This window comes from Phoca vitulina, unplaced genomic scaffold (genome assembly GCF_004348235.1).
Source record: "Phoca vitulina isolate PV1807 unplaced genomic scaffold, GSC_HSeal_1.0 scaffold7, whole genome shotgun sequence".
Classification (NCBI taxonomy): Eukaryota; Metazoa; Chordata; class Mammalia; order Carnivora; family Phocidae; genus Phoca; species Phoca vitulina.
In genome coordinates this window covers 69,142,263-69,168,089 of record NW_022589710.1, presented here as the reverse complement: position 1 = coordinate 69,168,089, position 25,827 = coordinate 69,142,263, and the positions used below count along the sequence as shown (strand labels likewise).

The following is a 25,827-nucleotide window of genomic DNA, read 5'->3' as shown; positions in this document are numbered from 1 at the left end:
GCCGAGAGGGGATCTGTGTTTCTGTTCAGCGGAGAGCCTGCCATGTTCCAGCACTTTCCTAGGCACTGGGGACGAGCCCCTGCCCTCACATTCTGACACTTGCTGAGTGAACATGTGGATGACCTATTCTCAGTGTGCTTAAAGCCATTTGTTTTTTGTTTTTTATTTTAGTAAACTAAAGGATTCCGAAGCCAAAAATAGAGAATTATTAGAAGAAATGGAAATTTTGAAGAAAAAGATGGAAGAAAAATTTAGAGCAGATACTGGTAAATTAAAATTACAAGCTTCTGAATTATTTAAATATAAACTTCTTTTAAGGATATGGTTTTGTTTTAGATTTAATTTTTTTTAGTTTCATAAAGAAAGCACTTAACACAATTTCAAAGCCCAAATTCTGAAATAGGGCACATTCAAAGATACCTTCCCCAAAGGTAAGCACAGGCTTTGGTTTATCCTTGCCATCAGATCTTGGAATACACAGCGAATACGTGTGTGTAAAGGCATGCATCCGTATCCTCCTGGTTATGCAAGGCAGCCTGCTTGGGGCTCCATTCTGCGTGTGGGTAGGGCCACGGCGTGCGAGGTGGTCCCAGGTCCTGTCCCCTCATGGCCATGCTGCACCGCACTCTGCTGGGGGCTGTGGACGGTGCTGGGCTGCACAGAAAAGCCATGTGTGTATAGACAGTTCCTATTTCTGTGGGGGTATTTTTGGAAGCGGGGTTGCCGGTTAGAGAGTAAGCATGCATCCACTCGTGCTAGCCGTTGCCAGACTCCGCCCCAGAGGCTCGCCTGCAGAGTGGGTCTGCATGCCGAATAGGCGAGAAGTAGCATCGAAATAGAGAGTTCACTCGCGCTTCTCTTATCATGAGCAAAATGGAGCTCCTTTTTGTATGTTTAAGAGCTATTCGCATTTCTTATTCTGTAATTTTTATGTATTTGTATCTTTTGCCCATTTTTTAAAATTCAGGTTAAGTTTCTTCTAGAAGCTTTTTGTATGTCAGGTTTTTTCTTCTAGAAGCTTTTTGTATATCGAGGATAAGAGTCTTTTGTTTGTGATAGAAGTTACAGATTTTTCTCCTAGTTTGTCTTTTGTCTTTTTTACTTTGCTTATGTTTTGTTTTTTACCAAGCATAATGTTTTTTGGTGCTTTTTTGTTTTTAATTTTTGTGCAATAAATTTATCAGTCTTCTCTTTTCTCGAGTCATAGGGAGATATTCTCAAATCCCCAGGTACTCCCAAGTAATTCACTCATATTTTCTAATACTGGTATGGTTTCATTTGTTAAATTTGGATTACTGATTCAGGTGGAATTGACTCTGATGTACATTTTGAGGAATGGATCTAGTTTTATCTTTTTCCTGTGCTAGTTAGTAGTCTGATACCAGTTATTGAAAAGTTCCTCTCTCTACTGATTTCACATGTGACCCTTCCCACATGAGACTCCCCTGAGCACTGGAGTCTTGCCTCTGGATTTTCCTCCTCGTTCATTGTTGGCTTGATTGTGATTAAAGAGGTTTTGGGGAGCCTGTTTTAATATCTGGTAGATCTCCTCTTTCAACCCCCTTTTATAGGGATTTCTGAGACCATCTTCCTTGGTGACTCTCCTAAACAGATGTGACTAGAATTGCATCAGATTTATCAGCTTGTGGAGGATTGACATCATGATGACGTTGCATCTTCTCATCTAAGCACAAAAGACCATCTTTTAAACCTGCCTTGACTGGTCTTTGTTTCTTTTTTACAGGCCTCAAACTTCCGGATTTTCAGGATTCTATTTTTGAGTATTTCAACACTGCCCCTCTTGCACACGATCTGACGTTCAGAGTAAGTGGTTATTTTTAAAAGTGGCAAATGAATTGATGGTAAGTTAGAGCTAGTATGACACGCTCTGATCCCATGTGGGGCCACCCACAGCATCTAACAGCATTTTCCTCATGCAGACCCGTCACGTGGTGGTCAGTGTATGAGGTTAGACACATTTAAGGTATTTGAAATGAGTCCAGAGAAGCGTCCTCAGGCTAAGTGGAAGTTGATTAAGAAAGTGCTCAGCATCTTCGGGGGAGAAATCTACGCTGGCCTCTGGCTGTGTGCTGAGTATTTCAGGCAGTTTTTGTTTTTAATTAATTTATTTGTCAGAGAGCGTGCACGAGCAGGGGGAGGGGCAGGCAGAGGCAGAGGGAGAAGCAGACTCCCCGCCGAGCAGATGCAGGGCTCAATCCCAGGACTCTGAGATCATGACCCAAGCTGAAGGCAGACACTTAACCGGCTGAGCCACCCAGGCGCCCCGTGGCAGTTTTGAAAATACAAATTCTCATACCGCAGTAAATGAATAAGCCTCATGAACCTTTCAGTGAGTCCTGTGTGGCTGTATAGTTTGGTCTTAAGGACGGGTGGAGGAAAGTGGTTTATGAGAGCAGTCCAGCCCCGGGTACCCCGTCGCCAGCCTGGTGTTGGCGCTCAGTGTGACGAGCCTCCGCTCCGGGAGTAGGTCGGAGCCGCGTGAGCCCCGCTTCGTCCCCGCGTGCGCTGCGGGTATACCCAGGACAGTCTCTCCCTCTCTTTCCAAAATGCTAGGGGTGGACCCTTACTAGCAAACCCTGAAACGAGCCAGAAAGTAAAAATAATGAAAGCAGATCTCATTAATGGGATTTCTGATAAAGCGTCATTGTTTTTCTTGATTTCCAACTTTTTATTTAGAAAATTATAAACCTGCAGGAAACTTGAAGGAAAGTACAGTAAGCATATAGCTGTCTCACCGGTATTCAGACACGTCCCCTAACACTCCAGGGTCTGTTTCCCGAGACGAGGGTGTTCTCGCAGGACTGCAGTGCGGAGGACGCTTCCGCTGAAGCCCAAGCAGAGCGCACATTTACGTTTCCCTTGTTGCCCAGCGAAGTCCTTTACTGCTGGCTGGCCTCCCCGGTCAGGATCCAGCCAGAGCCCATAGGTCGCATCTGTCTTGGATCTGGAACAGCGCCCCCACTCCTCCCCCACCCCAGCTTTTATAGCGTTTGTATTTCTCTAGTGGCCGTCCCAGCCGTCTTGCAGAATGTCCTATGTTCTGGATTTGTCTGATAGTTCCTCGCGATTAGAAGCGGGTTAAACATTTTGGCATGGATTCTGTGCAGGAGATGTTGGGTACTTCCCATGTGTGTAGGGTTGGGGATGCCAGGCTTCATCAGTAGGGTGAGGTGGTGTCCGCCAGACCCCGCCCCACCCCTTCATAAGCATTGGGACTTTGGGATGGCTGCGGGCTGGTGTCCGGCAGCAGTCCTTGCCTAGGATCAGTTATTACCAAATCAAGCAGGTGTGTATTGCTCCTACCACTCTCCCATACCTGCTTCTATTCACCTGTCAAAATGGTTTCTTACCAAATTAGTGATGCTTGTCTTTTCCCTAAAGTCCTCAGTTTTCCTTAAGAAGCAGGTAGCTTTACCCGGTCCTCACAAGCTGGTTCCTTCAGAAACCTGCTGCCTCTTAAGGCCCATGTGTCTCCCACTGCGGGAGCGCCAGGCACGTCCTGGTGGACCGGGGGCGGCTGTCCTTACCAGGTGGAGGTGGCCCGGAGAGCCAAGGCATTTCCGCAGGATTAGTCCAAGAGGAGCGGTCCTTGGGGAGGTGGTCTCATCTCGCACCTGGACAGAGGCTGCCGTATGCGGCAGCCGGCGCTCCTGCAGTCTCCCTGTTTGGTCTTTGTCCCTCCTTCCCTCTGTGGTTTGAGGAGGAAGGACATTCACTGATGGAAAGAAAAAATCCTTGGTCAGAGTCTGGGTTTGTCAGGAGGTGTTTCCAGACCTGAGGATCATCTTTTAGAAGCTTCTACCCTGCTTTCTCTGTACAAACACATTAAATACTACAGTGTTGGCCATGGTGATGGAATCAGTGTATTTTTGTGCAAGGGTTCATTGGGCGGGAAGTGATGCTTCCCATCTGTCGCAATCAAGGACTCTGCCTCGTCCCCACATCTTCTGCCAGCCTCTCAGGAAGAAGTAAGTCACTGCCCATGCTGGCCCCCCGCCGCCCTCCCTGTGTCCCTAGCAGCCCTCAGATGTGGACGGCTCCTCATTCCTAATTCCCATCCTTGGACTCCCCAACCAAGGGAGACTAGCCAGGCTGTTCCATGGCAGAAATTCAGTTACCTGATATTCTTTTACTCTTCGTTTATCTAGAGATGGAACTCTAATGCGTGTAATACACCTTATTTATGGGAGAAATTTGCTTAGTTTGTACTTTGATGATTAGCTAATTGATGTAGCGTTTCCCTGGTGAATTTGTTAACAGATTCAAATATACCGCAGTACACAGTTGTATGTGTTCATATGCACACACCACCGTCCCATCTGAATTCGGCTCCTTATATAGGAACCTCATTAATTACAACTTTTAAAAAGTGTTTCTCTGGTTTGCTTCCTTGGGGTTTCAATGTGGAACATAAGATAAAGCTGTCAGCTTCTCCCGTAGGAACCTTCCGGCTACCTCTGCGTCTCGGTGCTAGCACTTACTGAGCATAAGTACGTAGTTGATGTGTGTCTGTGCAAGTACCACAGCCTTTCGTGAGGAAATAACTTCAGGAACACTCAAAATGAGGTCCTTTTCAAGTTGTTTTAAAATGAGCTTCAAATTAGATTCAAAGCGTTAGCTTCAGTTTCAAATTGTGAAGTTAATTTGGGAATCTTGAGTTCTTAGAACAAAACATTGCCTCCTTGTGTTGTAGAACTTTCAGGGAAATTCTTACTTCTGGGTCATAGGCCCCAGACCCCTGTTGATGTCTGAATTTCTTCCTGGCCCCTGAAATGAGGTTAAAAAGTATTGGACTCCTTTATCTTAACGATACCAGATATAGATAAAGTCACTTCTGAACGAGACCAGTGGGTCGGCGGTTTCCGGTTCCTGCCCCTTAAATGGGGGGCGGCGGGGAGAACGGGCGGTCAGGGCTGCGGGTGGAGGGTGAGGCAGGTGGCCTCTGGCCTTTGGCGATGACCGTGGCTTGTGAGACCACGCGGTCACCACTCTGGTCTTAGAATGCCAAGGGCAGTGGCCCTGGGGGAAGGCAGCGCAGCTGTGAGTGAAGTGGACTCTGATGGGACGTGATGGGAGTACGGGCCTGGGTGGGACCCGGGGTCCCTAGTGGGACAGACCGTGCAATCAGAGTCTGACTTCTCTGGAAGTTCTCTCCTTCCCACTGTGTCTCCGCCTTTGTTTTCACAGAGCAGCTCAGCTGGGGAGCAGGAGACCCAGGCTCCGAAGCCAGAGGTGTCCCCTTCGGTTTCTGTGGCCGCAAGCACAGACCAGCAGGAAGTAAGCAGTGTTGCCCTGTTGCCCCCCTGTGAGCCCTCGGAAGGGTCCCCTCCCCGCCCGTGCCCTTGATGAGCAGAGGGTGTGCTCATGCCAGGGTGGCCCCCGGTCCTCCCTCGCACCCTGTAGCAGAACCCTCTGCCAGCCGCGAGCCCGACTTGTGTCTCAGTTGTTATTGTCATGTATCAGCTGGGCGAGGGCTGCTCTGACCGATGTCTCAACAACGTAGGAAATTAAAAATGCCATTCATTATTAATCAGTTCTAGAGAGAAACGAATCCCAAGCAGGGTGTGATATGTAAGAGCAGTATCGAGCTCAGAGGATGCTCACCTGTCCCTGCTTGTCCCCAGGACATGGCTCGGGCCACGCAGAGGCCACCCCCTGTGCCACTGCCCACCACGCAGCCCCTCGCTCTGGCCGGACCAAAGGTAGGGGCCTGGCTTTGCACCCGTGCCGCCTTCTCAGTTTTAGGAGGGAACTTTGAATAATAAGGCTTACTATTTATGTATGCACAGCGAGACCCTGGTGTCCTAGTAATGGTTTGCCGTGAGCAGTGTGTGGTCCACTAAGTGTCAGGACCCTGTCTCTCTCTCTCTCTCTCTTTTTTTTTTTTTTAAGAATTTATTTGAGAGAGCGTGCGAGAGAGCACAAGCAGGAGGAGGGACAGAGGGAGAAGCAGGCTCCAGCTGAGCAGGGAGCCCGATGCGGGGCTCGATCCCAGGACCCCGGGACCATGACCTGAGCCGAAGGCAGACGCTTAACCACTGAGCCACCCGGGTGCCCCTGACCCTGTGTCTCCTTAATTCAACCAGTGAATGACACATGGTCACATGTTAATTGGAAATTTCGGAATTCGGTCTCCTCTCCTGCATCTCCCAGATCGTACTCCCTTCTCTGGCAGTGACCGCTCTGGTCACGTGTCCACACCGCGCTGCTCGCGGCTGACTTCCATCTGTCCGTCTGCACTTGGAGCGGTGGAGAGCCCTGGGGTCCGTGGAAGGGTGTTTCCCCCAGAGTAAGCGGAGCAGCACCCAGCGTGCACTTCTGTACCTTGTCTTCCCCAGAAGTGTATGTGGGGGCCTCGCGCCAGCTCCCAGGGCTCTCGTGAGGAGGCCCGAAGTTTCCGGCTTAGCAAGCATTTGGCTTGATGCACTTAGATGCTTCGTTCTCCTTTAACGAGGCATGGCCCCAACCATAGACAGCGGGCCAACTTAGACACTTGATTTTGTTAGGCTTTGGGCTTCGATTCCCGTAGAGTCAGGGGTCAGGGGGGCTGCCCTCTGGATTTTGTGTTGCCCACTCCCTTGCTTCTTACACATGGTCCCGTAGTATTTGTGTCCCTGAGTAATGAGCCTTTCTTTTGCTATGTCGGAGCTTTACACACTGCCCGTGCTGCATGTCTCCAGCTTGCTCCTCTGTTCAGCCTCACCCTTCATTCCATTGTGGATCGTGTCGTGATGTGCCCGCCCTCCCAACAAGGGGCGGCAGGTCCGTCCAGGCCCTTGCTCTTAGGAACAGGGCTGCTCTTCCGTTTCTTGCGTGGCTCTGGGTCTCACATGCAAGCGCAGCCCTGGGTGGCAGCCCCCGCCAAAACGTGACCCCAGCCAGCCCCCAAGAGCCCCAGGAGGCGAGGCGCCAGCCCCAGAGCGCGTGCGGGCTGTGCTAGCATGGCGTCCTGCCCGGCCCCCCTTGCTGTTCCCGCGAGCAAGACCGCTCATCAGCGGAGGCATGTGCTGACTTCTTTTCTGGCTCACGTTTGGTCGGTGGGTGGTAAGCACTACTCCTTGGTTAATACCGGTAAGGAGCACATAGACGTCAGAGTGAAGCTGCGCATTCTCAGCTTCTCGGGGTCGTGCCCAAGTCTCTCGGTTTGATCACAAGCAGACGGATGGTCCCTGCGCAGAGCGTGGGTCTCACCTTCTCGATGTTCTCCCTCCAGCCGAAAGCCCACCAGTTCAGCATCAAGTCCTTCTCCAGCCCCACACAGTGCAGCCACTGCACGTCCCTGATGGTCGGGCTGACCCGGCAGGGCTACGCCTGTGAGGGTGAGTGGCGGCCGCGAGCCGCGGGGGCCAGAGTGTGCGACTGCGGTGCACCCGGGCAGGAGGGGCAGTTGCTCGAAAGTCAGACGAGGCTGGAATACGGAGCCACTGGTGAGCTAGCCGAGGGCAGATTGTCTCCCTCTTTCGGTTTATAAACACTCAGTCGAGCTTTGGGAGACACAGTCCCAAATCCTTGCGGCTGCGGGAGAGCACAGGGCCACAGGGTGGCCCAGGTTATCCGTGGGCTCTTGTTTACTATGAAATGAAATGTCCACGGTCCTTCTGGAAAATCAGGAAGAGCAGAGAGTAAACAGAACCTTACGCTCCTCCCCGTCACGTCATCTGAGGGTAAGCGCCGGTGTTTGGTCTCTCCTGGTGTCATTGTTGGCCTTGTGACCTCTGGGCGCGTCACTGCCCTGTGCCGCACTCCCATCCGGCAACACGACGGTGCGGTGCGATCGCCCGTCTCACAGACGGGCCCCCAGCTGGCGCCACACGCGATGACAAGTGACAGCAGCTGGTCACAGGGGGACTTGCTCTGCAAAAGCAGCTTTGTGTGCGTCTACCTGGCCGCAGAAGCCTTTTCCTTGTTCCCTGGCAGGCCTTCTGCTCGGCTGCCAGGAGCCCCGTCTGTCCCTGAAGCCCCTGCCTGGTCACACGCCTGAGCTGGTTTCCTCCGCAGGCGAGGTGGGGACGGAGCTATGGGGCGTGAGGCCCGGCTTCCTGGGGGAGCAGCATGCACGGCCCTGCGGCCACGCCGCCGCGCTAGCCCTCACGCCCATGTCAGGGCCCCCACGAGCATGCTCGAGGGCCGCTCAGTGCCAGAGTCCCTGGGCTTTGTGGGGACTGTTCCAGAAACCGTTCGCTCCACTGGGTGTCGGGGCCGTTCCCGTGATGTGGGGATTACTGCGTGGCCGCATCTGTGGTGTACGCTGTCCCGTGGCTTCTGCTCTGGAGGCAGCAGGTTCTGATGGCGGTGCTCCTTCCCTTTTCCAGTGTGCTCGTTTGCCTGCCACGTGTCCTGCAAAGAGAGTGCTCCGCAGGTGTGCCCCATCCCCCCCGAGCAGTCCAAGCGGCCTCTGGGCGTGGACGTGCAGAGAGGCATAGGAACGGCCTACAAGGGCTACGTCAAGGTAGGAGCGTGAAGGCCCGGGCGGGGGAGGGCACTTTGCATCAGCTCCGCTCTCCCTGTCTCCGTCGTGATGACCCACAGTCACACTGCACTGCTCTCGACAGCCGACCTTGGTTGCTTTGTGAAGTGACCTTTGTGCTGGTCCTGGGATTCCTCCCCTCTTGGGCAGTGAGGCATTCAGGCCCCCCGGGCTCTGAGGAGCCCAGAAACATGCTCAGTCCTCCGGAGCCCCTCGTCCCCACCTTTCGGTCACTTAGAGATGGTTCCAGAGCCGAGTGCTGTCTTAAAACCGCTGTGTCCGGACAGCCTCAGAGCTGTGGCATTCCAGGATGCTGTGTGTGTGGTGTGAACACACCTGTTCGCTGAGTTGCCCATTTTGTCCCCTGCATCACCTTTTATCCTGTGTGGACCCCTCCCCAGTCATGCCCTGAGTCTTCCTGGGCTCAGACCCGGCTCTGGCCGCCAGCCCGGGAGGGTCATGGCGGGGGGGGCGCTGTCCCTGGAGAAGCAGGCCAGCCACGCGGGAGCTGGACGGAAGCCCTTAGCAAGGAGGCTCCTGGGGCCCGGGGCCTGGCCTTTCTGGCCCAGTGGAACGTGCTCACTGTTATCTGTAGGTCCCGAAGCCCACTGGGGTGAAGAAAGGATGGCAGCGGGCTTACGCAGTGGTCTGTGACTGCAAGCTCTTTCTCTATGACCTGCCCGAAGGAAAGTCCACCCAGCCTGGTGTTGTCGCCAGCCAGGTCCTGGACCTCAGGTCTGTTCTGTGTGTTCCGTCCTGTTCTGTGAGTTCTGACTGACTTCTCTTTAGCCCAAAATGGGAGTTTGTTGCTGGGTAATCTTTAACCTCATTTATACCTTCACATCCTCGGTCATCACGCAGTTCTAAAAACAGGTGCTTGACGTGCGTGGTAGAAATTTCCCTGTGTGGGTATTTTTGCTCTCAACAATTTGGCACATAGGTATTTAACTTAAGGAGACCATTTGCCCCAAGAACAGAAGTTTCCCAGAAACACACTGCCCAGCCCAGGGTGTTGGCACCCGCACATCCTGTCTGTGACAGAAACCTAGAGCCCGGGGTTCTGCCGCATGACACCCTCCGTGACCACGGATCTCTCATCCCCTGCCTTCCTAGCATCCGGCAGACAGAGACGGCGTAGCATGCTCCCTCCCTCCTGGCTTCTCTTAGGAGTAGCGTCCAGCTCTGTGTTTCCCCATTTGTAAAATGGGCATGATTACATCATTAGGTCGGAGGTTGGTTGTGAAGATCAAAGCAGTTCCTAGAAGGCGCACGCTCAGCACAGGGCCTGGTGTCCCGTCTGCCCCTGACCTGGGCGAGGGCCTGGCACCTCAGTCTCCGCACTGGTGCTTGGGGGGCCACGGGCTGCGGTGCCCCCGACGACAGCTCCAGGGACAGACGTGTAGCTGAGTCACCTCCACGGCGGCTCCCACTTCCACATCCCCAGTCGATCCTGCTCGTCCGTCACTGGGCGCAGGTGGGCCCTGGCCTGGTGGCCAAGAGCCCATGGGCAGGTGGAGCCCAGGATTCGGAGTGTTGGACGTGGGGCTTGCACGGCTGTTTCCGCAGGTCGCGTCCCGTTCTTTAGAAGCCGTCACCAGGCGGCCACTTGACTGTAGCCAAGTATGGGCCAAATCAGCGATGTGTATGTGGCTGGAAGCATCTGGCACAGACCAGAACCATGTGGCTCAGGGAAAGGGCTTTTATTCTCACACGTGCCTCATCACTGAAACACCTGCAGGGTTCTCGAGTCTGTGGGCTTTGTCAGCATAAGCGCTTTCTTACACAGCTGGAGGCAAGGGGCCAACCATATGTTCTAGAAAGTAGAGCCGTGGAAGTATCCTTTCTCAGGAGATTTGTAGCACTGGGGGGCGGGGGACAGGCCCATGTGCACATTCTTTCTGATGTTCCAAGTGTTCTGTTTCTTACCAGAGATGAGGAGTTCTCGGTGAGCTCAGTCCTGGCCTCAGACGTCATACATGCTTCCCGCCGAGATATTCCGTGTATATTCAGGGTATGCTTTTCTCTGTTCCTTGGAGATGTTTCGTTAATCCTAAAAAGGAAAGCTCGTGGTTAAAATGGAACAATTCTTTGGAGCATTTCACTGTGCCATAGTAAGGGGCCAGCAGACCCAGAACTCCTGTTCCTCCGCCTCCTGTCTTGCTCCAGATGCCGTCCCTCATGTTGGGGTCCCTCCTCCCCAGGGCCCTGCCTCCCCCACGTCACCAGTACTGCCTTCTGTCCTGCACCCCACCTGGTCTGTATGTGCAGTCACAGCGTGCCTGATGCTGGGAGCCGCCCCGTGGTCCTTTATGGATGGAATGTGCCCCCGCGGTTCCCCTTCCCGAGACTTACTCGTCCTCAACTGGAGCAAAACAGAAGGAATCAGTAGACGTTTCCCAGCAGCATTTTTGTTGGCCGAGATGGAGGGTCCCCCCGCTGAGTTCATGTTAGATGGTGTGGCATTAGGAAGCCTCTGAGCAATTGTGGATTAGGGAAAGAATCACCCCCAACCCCTCCATTGGGAATTTTTATAAACACAGTAGGATTTTCACTGACCACAAAATGAAGTCCAAGAATTCTCTTTCCTGAACTTACCTATCTGTTCAGAAACTGCCTCATACGTATGATACAGAAAATTGCCATCCTTGGGTGCTTAAAAGCTGACCATTCTGTACCAGCCAGCGCCACCCAGGCTCCTGCTGAGGGCTCAGGGGACGCTCACAGGGAAGCACGTGTGGGCAGAGCGTTTGTGTGGGAGATTCTGTTTTTCCTGTTCTGTTGTTAATTATAGTGAGGTCATTCAAGAAGTAGTTTTAAAATGGGGTAACTCCATCACAGTGTTGGCCAGAGCAGAATCTGACAAGGAAGGGATGCAGGGCGCCTGTTTATAACAGTGCCCCCGCCCGTTTACAGCAGCAGAGCCCCTCACAGCGTCTGTGGGCACCCCAGAATCGGGACTGAGCAGTCGCCCTGAGCCAGAGTGCTGGGCAGCACGCCCTCCAGCGCGAGGTGGCGTCCAGGCCAGGCTGTGGGCGTCTGTGTGCTGTGCTTTGGTTGTCTTATGGCTCTTTTCTTTGTCTGTCACGAAGGTGACAGCCTCTCTCTTAGGGACACCTTCTAAGACCAGCTCACTGCTCATTCTGACAGAAAATGAGAATGAAAAGAGGAAGTGGGTTGGGATTCTAGAAGGACTGCAGTCGATCCTCCACAAGAACCGCTTGAGGAACCAGGTGGTGCATGTCCCGCAGGAGGCCTACGACAGCACGCTGCCTCTCATCAAGGCCGTCCTGAGCGCCGCCGTCGTGGGTGCGTGCCAGGTGCCGTGTGGGGCCGCGCTCTTGAGAAACAGGGAGCAGCAGAGCGTGTCAGCGGGTGCGGTGCCCGATCTGCCCTCCAGCGGGCGGCGGCCATGGCCGTGTTGTCCGTTGGAGCGGAGTTCGTGCGTCTGCTTCGAGGGGCGAATGGGTGCGTCAGTAGTACTGACGTTCGTGTGTTGTTCTTGCCCCTCCCGCCTCGACAGATGGGGACAGGATCGTGGTCGGCCTAGAAGAAGGGCTCTACGTCATAGAGGTGACCCGCGACGGTGAGTGCACAGGGGCTGCCGCCCGTCCTCCCGGGCTCGCACAGCCGGTGCAGGGGCAGTGGCAGGAACCCTCGCGAGCTGAGGGGCGTTCAGTGATGTGTGAATTACGGGAACACAGGGAAAGGCAAACAGCTGAGAAACGTCATTTGCAAGAGACGGACAGATGTTCGGCAGATGCGGGCGGAGTGCCCACTGGTGCCTCAGCGGTGGGCAGGGCCTACCCCGGGCGCAGCAGGGCACCCAGACCAACCAGCAGCCCCCGGGGCGGGGGCAGGTGAGCAGCTTACTGTGCTCACTGGGCTCATCAAGGAGAGGATTGGGGAGGGAGTTGGGGGCAAGAAGGAGGATCGTTTACTGAATTCCTGCACGTGCTGAGGCCTTCCTGAAACTTTCCTTTCTCTGCTTCAAAGTTTGACATTTCCTTCTTCCCAGCAAGGAAATGCAAAGTATCCCATGTCTCCCCTCTTCACCACCCTGTGTCTCAGGAGAGAATTCCAAGGAGACTAGAACTGGCCTGGGCCCTGGGCCAGGGTCTGGCCACGTCCCCCAGAAATAAGGAGCTGCTCCATGGTGGGCAGCGTTCCCTTCCTGCCGAGCCCGGTGTGAACGCGTATCACCGGGGGTGACCACCGCTACTGGCCCACACCCAGGGCTGTTGGTCCCTCAGGTTCCAGACCAAGGGCTCTGCTCAGAGAGCCCTTAGTGCAGATCCTAACCAATTAGGGTATTGGGGAGATTGGGTTAATTTGGGGGTGGGTGCTTTCAGAGAGTTTATCTGAGGGTCCAGTGAGGTTGGAGATGGGCCTTTGTTCCCCACATGCAACCCGAGGGTTCTCGTCTTCAGGGATGAACTGGAAGGAGGTCCAGATCCACCCCCCGAGGCCGCAGTGCGCTCAGCATCTCCCAGCTTGGTGGGGGGGTGGCTGGTGCCATGGAGGCAGAGGGAGGAGTGTGAGAATGGCGGCCCCTGGGGGCTTCTGAAGGAGGGCGCTGCCCTGGCATCTGCAGGACAGTGACGTTGGCAGGGGTGGAGGCACATTCTAGAGCGTGTTCTAGAGCTGGCGGCAGGGAAGGGAGCCGATGGGGAGGTTCCTGGCGCCTTGGGCAGGTGCTCGGGAGCCACCGTGAGACACTGCATTTCTGTGTCCGCAGTGATCGTCCGAGTTGCTGACTACAAGAAAGTCTACCAGATCGAGCTTGCTCCCAAAGACAAAGTGGCCGTCCTCCTCTGCGGCCGGAACCACCATGTCCATCTCTGTCCGTGGTCTGCCTTCGATGGGGCAGAAAGCAACGTCGACATCAAGCTTCCAGAAACAAAAGGCTGCCAGCTCATAGCGACCGCAACACTGAACAAGAGCTCCTCCACCTTCCTGTTCGCAGCTGTGAAACGGCTGGTCCTTTGCTATGAGGTCCAGAGAACTAGGCCTTTCCACAGGAAGGTCAATGAAATTGTGGCCCCCGGCACTGTGCAGTGGATGGCCGCGCTCAAGGACAAGCTCTGTGTTGGCTACCCTTCGGGGTTCTCTCTGCTGAGCCCCCAGGGGGACGGGCAGGCTCTAACCCTGGTAAATCCCAATGACCCCTCGCTTACGTTCCTCTCACAGCAGTCTTTTGATGCCCTTTGTGCTGTGGAGCTCAAAAGCGAGGAGTACCTGCTTTGCTTCAGCCACATGGGACTGTACGTGGACCCACAAGGCCGGAGGTCACGCATGCAGGAGCTCATGTGGCCTGCGGCGCCTGTCGCCTGTAGTATGTATATGTTTTTCTGTTGCCATACCCCTGTTGCTGCTCTTCACCTCGACAGTCAGCATGCGTTCTAGTTTGCTGTGGTTTGTCTCTCAGCTCCCCTAGCCGAGCAGTTAGGCGCCGGAGAGGCGGGCCCCGTGCATTTCTTCAAGAGAAGGTGCAGTCCTGACAGCGCATCTCGGACCAGTGGGGGTGGGGGGAGAAGGGGGTCCCCCCTAGTGCCAGCCTCCTGCCCGCGGTGCCTTTCTCTCCTGGAGCACCCAGGCTTTGCAGGGGCCCCTGATTTATAAACTCACACGGTAATAAAAACAAGCTCTAAAGGGTTTTGGTAGCCAGAAAAAAATTCAGCTCCAGTGTGCGGGGGTAAAGTTCCTGCTGGGACAGATGTGTCCCTGGAAATGCTGGGAGCTGCGTCCCTTTGTTTGCCTAGTTTCAGTGGCTTTCTGTGGAACGGGGTCCCTGGACAGGAGTCTCTAAGGCCTGAGCTTGGTGAGCCAAGGCCCCGAGTTGGCTCCAGGGGGGGCACTTCCCACTCTTGTCTGGTCACTCTTAGCAGACTCTACGCCTCAGATCACCTGCTCAGTGTATCCTGAGTCGGTGAAGCAGCAGGTCAGACAGAGCAGGGGTTGATGAGACGGGCCACAGGGTACATGCTGATGTTGAGTGGATGGGGGGTGGGACGGGGTGGGAGGTGGGGGTCATATTTTTCCTTAATTACCTAAAAGGATGACCTTTTGTGTGCCTCGTTGCTGGCCACGCCAAGCTGGTAGAGTACCCAAGGGCGTTGGAACCGGGACGCCGGGCCCTTGAGAGGATCCACCGGCCTTTGGCTCTCCGGGCCTCTGCATGTTCCTTGACTCAGTCAGCCCTCAGCCAGGGCAGCAGACAGGCAGGCTGGTGGTGGCAGGCCGGGTCCCTTCCCTGCCGCTCCCCGTCGTCCTCAAGGGCAGCCTGGACAGGACTTGCCACAGAGCCACGTGGCAACCCTGCCTGTCAGGGTCTTTTCCTCCTGAACCCTAAGTTTTGAAAAGTTTATTGTGGAAAGGTCACTGAGCGTGATGTTTTTGGCATCCTGGCTGTGTGACTGGCACGCACACCTAAAGCTCCTGTGTTGGCCCTGTCCGGTTCTCGCTTCCCCTTTGTGCACAGTACAGACACCAGATCCGTTTTAGAGCTGGCGAAAAATAAGTTCCTGACATTCAGGCTGGAGAACTAAAACTGTTGCCTCCTCGTTCCACTCCCGGGCTGAGCATTCGCGTGTGTTCATTCTCACCTGTCCCCAGTAGGGAGGCGCAGTCAGTCCCACCTGGCCAAGGAGGACAGAGGGCGTCGCGTGGGGCACACGGCGGAGCCCGGCTCAAACGCCAATCTGTCAGGCTCCCCAGCCCGTTCTCTCGCCACTGGTGTTGATGTTTAAATTTAGTTTTCTTTAGACTGGATGCCTCAGTTTATCACTTTATCGGCAAGCCACACAGATCACTCCTTGGCTCCTTGCAAAGGAAGCCCCACATGTTCCCAAGTAAGAGGAGCTGCCCCAGGGGCCTCCGTGTGCAGAATGGTCCTCTGAAAATTACTTCAGAAAGTTTTTCTGCTTGTCACTTCTGTGACAGGCTGCTGGCCAGTTCCAGCCTCTCGGCTCCTTCCTAAAGCCTGTTTCATTTTCCTGTTTGTATTCAAAAGAGAAGGGCTGACCACACAGCCCATTGGGAACTTGACAGCAACACATCAAGAGAAGCCTTTCAAGGTCCATCTTCAGTTAGTGACGCGAGGGAGTTAAGTCAAGCCTGGAAGGCAGGAGGACCGGAGCGGAGGCTGAGCCGTGCTGTCGGCCTGGCTCTGCGCTCCTGCAGGGTGGCGCTGGGGACACGACAGCGCGCCGTGCACCCGCCCCCCCTGTCCCTGGCAGGCCCTCTCCTTCCCCGTTCAGATAGTCTTACTGCAGTTCTGAAGGGGGGACTGTCCCCTTAAACCTCAAATGCCAGATGGGCTGGCGGTCCTTGGAGTGTTCCCGTCCCCCCGGCAGTATGCCATCACTTGGGGTGAGGGGGAACGGCCCCCCTGCCCCGGGGCTCCTCCCAGGAAGCTGGTCCCAGGTGTTCGGACCAGCCCACCAGAGGGCTGCCTGCAAACACCCGGAAGGACCAGTCTCAGAGCGAGCGAGCCGGTGGGTTAGCTGGGGGCGGAGATGGGCAGGATTGTTGTCCCAGAGCTAAGCAGCAGTTTTGTTTGGAGATTTTAAATATTTACTCAGAAACCTGACTTTTTGGCATCTCTTAAAGGAATTTGCCTCAAAACAGAATGCTCGGCCCCTGCCTCAGCTTCACATGCGTTGAGCCTGAAGCAGTTGTTTTTGCAGTAATTGTGTAAGGAGGCTAAATGAGAAAGCTGACTTTAAACAAACCCTCTTGAGCATGTGTACTGCGGTATTTAAGGTGTTCAGCTCCGGGGATGGTAAAGCAGTTAAACGCGCGGTGTTGGTGTGAACTGTGAAGCGAAGGTTCTTTCTGCAGTGGGAATGTGAAAGTACCCGCCCGTTGAACCGGTTGTAACCCCTAAGCTGAGGGCGGCGTGTCCCCCGTTGGCACCTTCTGAAGTTGCCAGGTGTTGGGGCCTGGCCGCTGCCGCCCAGGGTGGAAGGCGCCAGGTGTGGGCCAGCCGCGTGGGTCGCTCACCTTGCTTGCTCCGTCTACGCCAGGTTGCAGCCCCTCTCACGTCACGGTGTACAGCGAGTACGGCGTGGACGTGTTTGACGTGCGCACCATGGAGTGGGTTCAGACCATCGGCCTGCGGAGGGTAAGGCCCCGGGCCGGTGCGGGGCAGCCCCCTCCCGCCCCCCCCCGGCCCGCCGCTAGCCGCCCTGTCTGCTCTCCGACACAGATAAGACCGCTCAGCTCCGACGGCACCCTCAACCTCCTCAACTGCGAGCCTCCCCGCCTGATCTACTTCAGGAGCAAGTTCGCGGGTGAGCCTGGCGGCGCGTGCAAGTGCCGGGAGGGGGAGGCGGGGCCGGCGCGCCGCCCGCTCGAGGGCCACGGGGCCCACAGGGGTCGCTCCGCATTCCCGCAGGAACAGTCCTCAACGTGCCCGACACCTGTGATAACAGCAAGAAGCAGATGCTTCGGACCAGGAGCAAGAGGCGCTTCGTCTTCAAGGTGCCGGAGGAGGAGAGGCTGCAGCAGCGGCGGTGAGCGCGCCCTCCCTGGCCTGCCCGGCCTCGCTGCGCGGGGAGGCGAGCCGAGAGGATTGGGACATAGCTGTGGATCTCGACAATACTCTCCTTTCCCTCAGAGAGATGCTTAGAGACCCAGAATTGAGATCCAAGATGATATCCAACCCAACCAACTTCAACCACGTGGCCCACATGGGCCCAGGTGATGGAATGCAGGTGCTCATGGACTTGCCTCTGGTGAGCTCGCGGGGGCGGGGCCGGCGGGCGGGGGCGGGGCCCGGAGCGGGGGCGGGGCCCTGGAGCGGGGCGGGGCCCGGAGCGGGGGCGGGGCCTGGAGCAGGGCGGGGCCGGGGCTACCCACCTGCCCAGGGGCGGCGCAGACCGGAGCCGCTGCCCCGCGGTCTCTCCTTCACGGCGGCCTGGCCGCTCCCCGCGGCTGTGTTCGTTTGTGTGTCTCTGAACACCAGGGCGTTCGCACTGGCTTGGTGTCTGTCACCGTTTCAGGCCGTTAGTGTTTTGTGAGGAAACTAGCTGTCAAAAAGGAGTTCTTAGGAGCATCTTCATACAAGCAGGTAGCATAATTTTTCACTTAAAAACATGAGCTAGGACTTGACTAAAACCGTTATTGCCAATTCTTAGCTCAGAATCGGCCTGGCGCCCCTGTCTAGGGAGCGAGGTCCCAGGACCCCGGCTGTGTTCCGTGGTGCCCACTTTGCTGCCTGGGCGCCCCAGAGCCCGCTCACTGCCCTTCTCTCCGCCCAGAGTGCCGTACCCCCCTCCCAGGAGGAGAGGCCTGGCCCTGCTCCCCCCAGCTTGTCCCGGCAGCCTCTGCCCAGGAATAAGCCCTACATCTCGTGGCCCTCGTCAGGTACCAGGGTGTCCGAGGGGGGGGCCCGGCCTGCGGGGGCTCTGGCCTCTCTTCCCTAAGATGACAGCGTCCTTGTCCCGTAGGTGGCTTGGAGCCCGGGGTGGCTGTGCCTCTTAGGAGTATGTCCGACCCCGACCAGGACTTTGACAAAGAGGTAAGACTTGCCTCGTTCCGGGGACGCCACCTGAGCATCTGCAGCTCCTCACGTTGGAGGAGAATCAGAGTGGTGACAGCGGCTTCACCCGCCCTGGAACCACCGCGTGGGGCCCAGCAGGCCCGGGAGAGAGGGGGCCGGGGTGCAGCTTGGTCGCCACTGCAGAACGAAGAGCAGCCTGGTGATGGGCGGACCTGAGTGCTTCTAGACTGCTCTGGGTACTTCTCCATATTCAGATGTCACGTACTGGTTGGTGCGTTCGTTTTAGCGCACAGGTGGCCTGGTGCATCTTGGAGAGCCTTCCACAGCGGTCTCTCGCCCCCGTTCCTCTGATGGCCGTTCAGGATCGGGGTGTGCGGGGCCAGCGTGGCTCGGGTGTTCTTCGGGCATTCCGGACCCCACCGTTGTGGGCAGCATTGTTGTGCACGCTGAGGCGCGCATCTGAGAGAGAAGGGAGTGGGGACAGTGCGGGAGCCCAACACCCTGCCCTCTGGCTCCCCAGGAACTCCGCCCGGCGCGGAACGGGTAAGGCAAACGCAGGTCTTACTGCGCATGTTGCTGACTCTCCAAGCTCCACGGTCATTCCAAACGTGGGCTGAGCGTTTCTTCCTCCAGGGCCCAGCTGCACACCTTCACCCCCTCACTGATTCCTAGAAGCTCTCGTCTCACTGTGAACACAGTCTGTTGCAGATACTAATTCTCACGCAGTCCAGTCTGTCTTTTTTAGCTAAGGTAAACAGACGTTTTCTTGTAGTCTTCTCAGGAGTTTGGCGAGGTTTCCTTTCTGTGTGTCATGCCTTCGTGACGTTTGTCTGTGAGAGAGACTGTCCTGACTCAGTGCATGTTTGTAGGCAAGGACCTGAGCTTATTTCGGAAGTGGATGACACCCTGGCCCCGTGCCATTTATTTCCCTCCAGCTTCAAATGTCTTTTTTATATGTTAAACTCCTTTGTTTACGTGTTTCTATTTCTGGGCAGTCCGTCTAAATGGATGGATTCTTTCCTCTGTCAGTGCAGCCCGTAGCAGATTGGGCACAGCAGATCTCTCTGTTCCTCCTGTATGACAGGTTCTGAGCTGTTTTTATTTTCTGCAAATAAATTTTATTTCTCTTAAGTGTATTTTTTTTTTTTTTTTAAGATTTTATTTATTCATCTGAAAGAGACAGAGAGCGAGAGCAGGAACACAAGCCGGGGGAGTGGGAGAGGGAGAGCAGGCTTCCCGCCGAGCAGGGAGCCCGATGCGGGGCTCAATCCCAGGACCCTGGGATCCTGACCTGAGCTGAAGGCAGACGCTTAACGACTGAGCCACCCAGGCGCCCTCTCTTAAGTGTATTTATTAAGTAACATCTACACCCACTGTGGAGCTTGAACCCATGACCCTGGGATCAAGAGTCACATGCTCTTCCAACTGAGCCAGCCACGCACCCCACTCCAAATAAATTTTAAAACCAGCTTGTTGGTTTCACAGTAAAAAAGTAAAAAATGTGTTGAGCTTTTCATTGGGATTACATTGAATTCATAGATTAATTTGGAGGATATTCACCGTCTTGATCTTGCCTGTGTGGGAACATAGAGTGTCTTTCCAGTTGATGGTTTCCCTCCTACAGGTAGTGCACATTTGTGGTAAGTTATTCTTACGAATTTGAAGGGGTTTGTTGCCATCGTGAAGGTACTATAATCTTCCTTTACGTATCTGGTGGTTACGGCTGGGGTCTATACAAGCTGGCGACTTTGGACTGTCCAATGTCCAGCGACCTTGCTGAATTCTGATTAGCACTCGTGTTTGGTTGGTGGCCTTGGAGTTCAGTCTCTCTGACCCGGGGCCGGGGGAGGGGGCGGGTGGGCTGCAGAGGCTGGTGTTGGGCCTCGCTCAGTGCACTGGCCGGCGCTCCTGAGAGCGGAGGTTTGGCCTGCCGACACCACGGGCTCTGGGTCCCCGCCCGGGCTCCAGTAAGACTCACACCACCTGTCCTTTCTGGCGAGCGTCTCACCGAGCTAAGCAAGTGGTTTTCTCCTCCAAGCTCGGGAAGAGCTTTTTCAGTAAGGAAGGGGTGATAGATACTAGTCAGAGGCTTTCATCAAAGGTGTCCCCGGTGACCACCTTCATGGGATTTCTCTCTAGCCTGTTCGTGTCAGAGCTGACGGCCTTGCGTCCTGAGAGCAAATCCTCCGTGGTCGTGATGTGCTGTTCTTATTTCGAATAGATGCAGTCTGGGATCATTTTATTGACAGTGTTCATCAGTAAAGTTTGTGTCCTGTGCTGTCCTTGGCCACCTTTGTTCTCAGAGCTGTGCTAGCCTCAACTCTGACTGAGGGAGTTTGCGTATCTTAGTAGCTGTGATATATCAATTTTCTTTCCTGGAAGGTTTCATAGAATATTCTTAAAACTGCCTACGATTGATGACTCTAGAGGGAGGTCTTGGTTTTAGGTCTTGGTTTATTTCTCTTATTTTACTTTTTTTCCCTCAACTGTGTATTTTGAAAATTTCGAACCTCCAGAGAAATTGCAAGAATACTAGAGTGAACATCCCATGTGAGCTTGATCTAACCTAGTTCTCCCTGTTGGGTGTGTGGGGAACACCCAGCAGAAAGGAAGGTACAACATCACGACAGCCCCGAATCCCGTTCTGTGCGTGTCTCCTGAGGGTGCAGGCGCCTCCTCCCTGATCACAGGGCTCACGTCGCGCCTCAGTGTCCTCCCAGGGACTGTTCATGCCCAGGGCCCGGCTGTTCTTAAACCCAGAATCCGGTTAAGGATAACACATTGCATTCCGTAGTCCTGGCTCTAGTCTGAGTCCAGCCTTTTTTCTGTCTCATGACATTGAATTTGTTATGAAAAGTACAGTTCTTTTGCAAAATGTCCCTCAATCAAGGCTTGTCTGAGATTTTGAATCGGAGAACAGTGAAAAGTCCCCCTAGCGCTCCCCCCCCCAGGGACCAGCATATAAGTGCATGTAAGTATGTGTGTGCACACATACTTTTCCTGAACCATATCAGTGGGTGGGCTAGACCAGGCGCCTCGCCCCAAGAGCAGGGATAGGGTTCTCGTCCCGTGTGACCATGGTGCCGCCGGCAGTGGTCCGCGCTGTGCCTGGCACACTTCCTTCTGTTACCCCAGCCCCTGGTCTCACCACATCGCTTCAGGCTCCTTGCCCCTGGAGCAGGTCCTCCGTCTTTCCAACATTCCCGTGTCTCGGGGTTCAGGTTAGCAGTCCCAGGCTGGAGCACCACACAGAGGACGCGGTATCCTCGGGCTAGTACTTTCTGAGGCACAGAGCACCCGTTGGTCCTGCACTGATCTTGTGTGTTCACACTCTTGAAAGAATGTAAGTGGAGTTCACGCCATTGTAAAGTGAACAATTCAGTGGCTCTTTAGTAAATTCACGGAGTTGTGCAACCCCCAGCTAAAGATGAAGGTACTTCCATCACCCCAGAGGCGCCCCCCCCCCCAAGCAGTTTCTCCCATTCCTCCCTTCCCCCAGCCCATGGCAACGCCAGATCTTCGTTCTGTCTCTGGATTTACCTGTCACGGACGTTCACGCGGCCTTTTGTGTCTGGCCTGTTTCACTTAGCATAAGGTCTTCAAGATTCATTCACATTGTAGCAGGTGTCAGTAGGTTCTTTTCTGTTGCCAAATATTCCATTGTACGATTGTACCACATTTTACGTCCCCCTTATCCCTCGGAGGGCATGTGGGGGGGGGCTGGATCGAGCTCTGTGCGGAAATGAATGTGTGTGCACCCGCATTCGCGCGAGCGCCTGTCCTCATGTCTGGGTATGTACCTTGCCGTGGAACATGTTTAACTTTTTGAGGAACCATCAAATTGTTTTCCACGACAGCTGTACCATTTTACACTCCCCCCAGCAAAGCGTGAAGGTGACGATTTCTCCATATCCTTGTCAACGCTTACTCTTCCTTTCCTTTTTTTTTTTTTTAATAGCCATCCTGGTGGGTGTGAAGTTACCGTACCTCATTGTGGTTTTGATTTGCATTTCCCTAATGACTGGTGATGTCAAGCATCATTTTCCTGTGCTTGTTGGTGACTTCTGTACCTTTGGAGAAATGTCTAGTCGTTTGTCCGTTTTTGTAAATTGAGTTGTCTTTTGTTACTGGGTTGAAGAGTACGTTATGTTATCTGGATACTTGACCCTGATGTGAGGTGCAAATATTTTCTCCCATTTTGTGGGTTGTGTTTTCATCTTCTTGATCGTGTCCTTTGATGCTTTAATTTGGGTGATAGCCAGTTTTTCTTCTTTTGTTGGTTGTGCTTTTGAGGTCATATCTAAGAATTCATTGCTGAAGCCAAAGTCATGATTTGTTCTTGTTTTTTCGAAGAGTTTTACGGTTTTAGCCTTCATATTTAGGTCATTGATCTGAATTATTTTTCCGTATGTCGTAAGGTGGAGATTCCACTTAATTCTTCCACATGTGGATATCTAGCACTAGTTTCCCTTGTTGAATAGTCTTGGCGTTGACCATGGTAGGATAGATTTATTTCTAGACTCTCGGTTCTGTTCCACTGGTCTCTGTTCTCATGCACACCGTGCTGTATGGGGAACTGTTGCTTTTTAGTACATTTGAAGGAGTAAGCTTGGGAAGTGTGATTCCTCCCAGTTTTTTCGTAGTATTGTTTTGACTACTCTGGGCCCCTTGCAATTCCATATGAATTTGAGGATTTCCATTTCCCATTTCTGGAAAGAAGAGCCGTTGGAATTTCAGTAGGGACGGCATTGAGTCTGTGGATTGCTGCGGGGCGGGGGGGGAGTATTGCCATCTTAATGATGTTTGGTCTTCCGATCCATGAACGTGAGATGTCGTTCTGTTTATTTAGGCCATCTTTAATTTCTGTCAGCAATGTTCTCTGGTTTGTGTCCAGATGTTTCACCTCTTCGGTTAAATTTATTCCGGTGTTGAACTCCAGTACAGTGTTGAACGGCAGTGGTGAGAGCTCGCCTCTCGTTGGTGCCTCGTCCAGCGGGAAAGTTGTGACTTGCACCCTTCAGTACGAAGTGAGCTGTGGGGTTTTCATGGACACGCTTTATCATGTTGCGAGACTTTATCGTGAAAGACTGCCTTGTCTGACTGGTTTCTTCACTGTAGAGTGGCTCGTTCCTCCTGGTAACTATAATTACTGAGGTATTTGTGGCTTTCGGGTTGGGCTTTGGTTTGTGATCTCTTCACCGGCAAGCTCAAGGACCCTGTGAAATGCTCGTAGAGAGAGCTGTCATAACCAGAAGGGAGACAGTAGCTGCCCCATCTTTCCCCCAACGCCCGCGTCTGGCCGGCCGCACGTAGCCTCCACCGGCCCAGGGCGGCTGGTTCTTATGCTCTCCCCTCCTTGTGTTAACAGCCTGACTCCGATTCGACCAAACACTCGACTCCATCGAACAGCTCCAACCCCAGTGGCCCCCCCAGCCCCAACTCACCGCATAGGAGCCAGCTCCCTCTTGAAGGCCTGGAGCAGCCAGCCTACGATGCCTGAAGCCACCAGCCTCCCGCCTCACCAGCACGGGGCCAGGGTGCTGGGCGTGGCCCCCAGTCCAGTGCCAAGACTGAGCTGACCCTCCAGTGTTCAAGCAAATGCAGACTCAAGTTGTAGATATGGAGATAAAAATCTTTATTATAATAATGATCAGTTTTAAAATGCCGCATGGTTGGTGGTGGTAGGCCCGACCCGCTCACCCGCACCGCTGTGGGACAGCGCCGTTCCGTTTGCACACGAAGGACCACACCAGCCTCCCCCGCCCAGAAGCAGCCGCGAAGGCGCGTGGGGCCCTGCGGATGCCGGTGTCCCGTGCAGCTCGGACGCAGCCTCCGTGTCGAGCCTGTGCCCTAGGACCTTAGGAGAATCGTAGGAAGTTGTGTTTCAGTCCCAGTGTCACTAGAATCTTAAAGACGGGAAAGCGGAGGTCAGTCAGTGGCCTTTCTTCACTTCGCCATTACGCTCAGCTGCAGACCTTCTGCCGAACCTGTAGCCATGGCCAGAGGCCCCCGAGCCACCCCTGCCTGGGGCCCGTGTGTGAGAGTCCGCTCCCGGTCACAGCCGTCAAGTGTCACTGTGAAGTCCACGCGCTCGCTCGGCTGCCGCCGGCCCGGGGCCTGCCGGGGGTGAGGCGGCCAGCGCCCCCGCCCGCCCCGCCCCGCCCCTGCATGGAGCTCTGTGATTAGTGCCCGAATGCATCATGTAGACTCGCCCGACACACTCCTGCACATTGGCTCTGTCCGTGGATTTACTCTCCCCCTTCCTTGCTGCTGTGTTGAGTAATCAGGTTTGTGGCCTGTCCTGTGAAAGGCTTAGGATTAACTGGCCAGCAGACCGCGCTTGTCTTCGGCCCAGGACAGGCTCTTCCCTGCTCTCCCGCTGGTCGGCGTTCTTGGCGACGCTGTTGAAGACATGCACTTACCTGGAGTCGGCACCGAGTGACGTGGGCACCACGGCCTGCCTGTGCGTGTCGCACACCCAGCACCTGCTGCCCGCCGCCCCCCTGGGCCTTCTGCTGGGGCTGGCACCTGCTGGGGGTTCTGGTTTTTACTTTTTTAATGTAAGTCTGAGTCTTTGTAATTATTGAATCGTGAGAACATTTTTGAACAATTTACCTGCCAATAAAGCAGAAGACAGCAGTTTTAAAGCTCTCAGTGGTTTGTCTGAATGTGATGACTTGTCACCCTGTGCGTGTCTTGGTGCCTGCAGACACTGTTCTTCGTCATTGGGGGGGGGGTCCTGCAAAAAGCACCTGTCTCCATGTGGCTGGAGCTGGTTTCCAGAGTAGGACTCCGGCCCTCCAAGTCTATGGTGGGGTTCCTCGTGGGGGGACCCCCGGACACAGTAGGCAGGGCTGGGCTTGGGCCACTGGGGGGAGAAAGGGGCCCCCCCCCCCCCGGGGCCAAGTGCTCCTGCGGGGCCTCCAGGTAGCCAGCCACAGCAGTGGGGTTAGAATTTCAACCTGAGAGAAGTAGGAGCCTTAGGGGCCGCGGGCAGGGCAGGGCCAGTGGGCGCCCATGAGACCCTGCAGGGCTGGCCTCCCGTCCGTGGGGCTGCCTGCAGTAGCAGGGGGCCCTGTCCACACAGAGGCAGCTGGCCCTCGGCGGCCTTAGAGGACGGGATGGGGCAGGCCCGAGTCACCAGGAGCCCGCGGAACTCAGGAGGCCTAATTTCCCCCCAGCACAGGCCTGCCCTGTCCTGGGCTGGGTTATATTTGCCCGGAGACCCCCAGCATGTTCTTGGTCACACGGGGCCAGTGACAGCCCCCGCCCGAGCACAAAGTTCAGAGCAGCCGGCCCAGCCCGGCGCGGGGGATGCTCGGGGACGGGCCGCCGCCGCCCTGTGCCCCCCACGTCGGCCCGGCCCCGCGGAGCGCCGCCCACATCGCATCTGCTCCCCTCGCCTTGGCACACCCCCCACCCCCGACACAGGGCACAGACGGCCGTCCTCCCACCTGTCCCTGAAAGGGGCCGGGCCTTGCAGCGGCGGACACCAGACCCCGTGCCCGCGCGGAAGGACACCCGTCGGCCCAAGCTCCCGGTCGGTGTGGGGCTGGTGTCCAGCGTCCGAGTCTCCGACGGACACGCCCGCGCTCAGCCCGGGCCTGCGCAGTGTGAGCCGCAGTAAAGGCTGCCGTGGTCGCAGAGCCCGCCGCCGGCCGGGCAGCTCTCCCACCTCGCCCGCCTGCCCTCCATCCCACCGGCAGACGCCTCCTGTGCCGGCAGCAGGAGCTTCTTCCGGGAACCCCCAGCCGGGGAGAACCCGGCAGCGCCCTGAATCCTCTTCCCCCCCACGGACGTTCATTCCCAGCCGCCTCTCCCGACTCCCTCCTTCTTC

At 55.2% G+C, this 25,827-nt stretch overlaps 1 protein-coding gene across 2 annotated transcripts in view; it reads left to right on the top strand.

Moving 5' to 3' along the window:
- The window catches only part of CDC42BPB (CDC42 binding protein kinase beta), a 97,500-nt gene extending 72,871 nt beyond the window's left edge, over nucleotides 1-24,629 (top strand). The window contains exons 20-37 of one of the 2 annotated variants that reach the window (XM_032405978.1): nucleotides 172-266; nucleotides 1,745-1,824; nucleotides 5,209-5,298; nucleotides 5,646-5,723; nucleotides 7,235-7,340; nucleotides 8,334-8,470; nucleotides 9,084-9,223; nucleotides 10,418-10,499; nucleotides 11,578-11,794; nucleotides 12,009-12,071; nucleotides 13,224-13,820; nucleotides 16,513-16,610; nucleotides 16,695-16,779; nucleotides 16,884-17,001; nucleotides 17,106-17,223; nucleotides 17,749-17,854; nucleotides 17,938-18,008; nucleotides 23,359-24,629. In XM_032405978.1, coding sequence (XP_032261869.1) covers nucleotides 172-266; nucleotides 1,745-1,824; nucleotides 5,209-5,298; nucleotides 5,646-5,723; nucleotides 7,235-7,340; nucleotides 8,334-8,470; nucleotides 9,084-9,223; nucleotides 10,418-10,499; nucleotides 11,578-11,794; nucleotides 12,009-12,071; nucleotides 13,224-13,820; nucleotides 16,513-16,610; nucleotides 16,695-16,779; nucleotides 16,884-17,001; nucleotides 17,106-17,223; nucleotides 17,749-17,854; nucleotides 17,938-18,008; nucleotides 23,359-23,490 — 2,413 coding nt within the window. In that variant the 3' untranslated portion in view covers nucleotides 23,491-24,629. Of the gene's footprint in view, nucleotides 1-171; nucleotides 267-1,744; nucleotides 1,825-5,208; nucleotides 5,299-5,645; nucleotides 5,724-7,234; nucleotides 7,341-8,333; nucleotides 8,471-9,083; nucleotides 9,224-10,417; nucleotides 10,500-11,577; nucleotides 11,795-12,008; nucleotides 12,072-13,223; nucleotides 13,821-16,512; nucleotides 16,780-16,883; nucleotides 17,002-17,105; nucleotides 17,224-17,748; nucleotides 17,855-17,937; nucleotides 18,009-23,358 lie in introns of both variants that reach the window. The other variant, XM_032405977.1, reaches the window with a different exon arrangement.
- The last annotated feature ends 1,198 nt before the right edge of the window (nucleotides 24,630-25,827 follow it).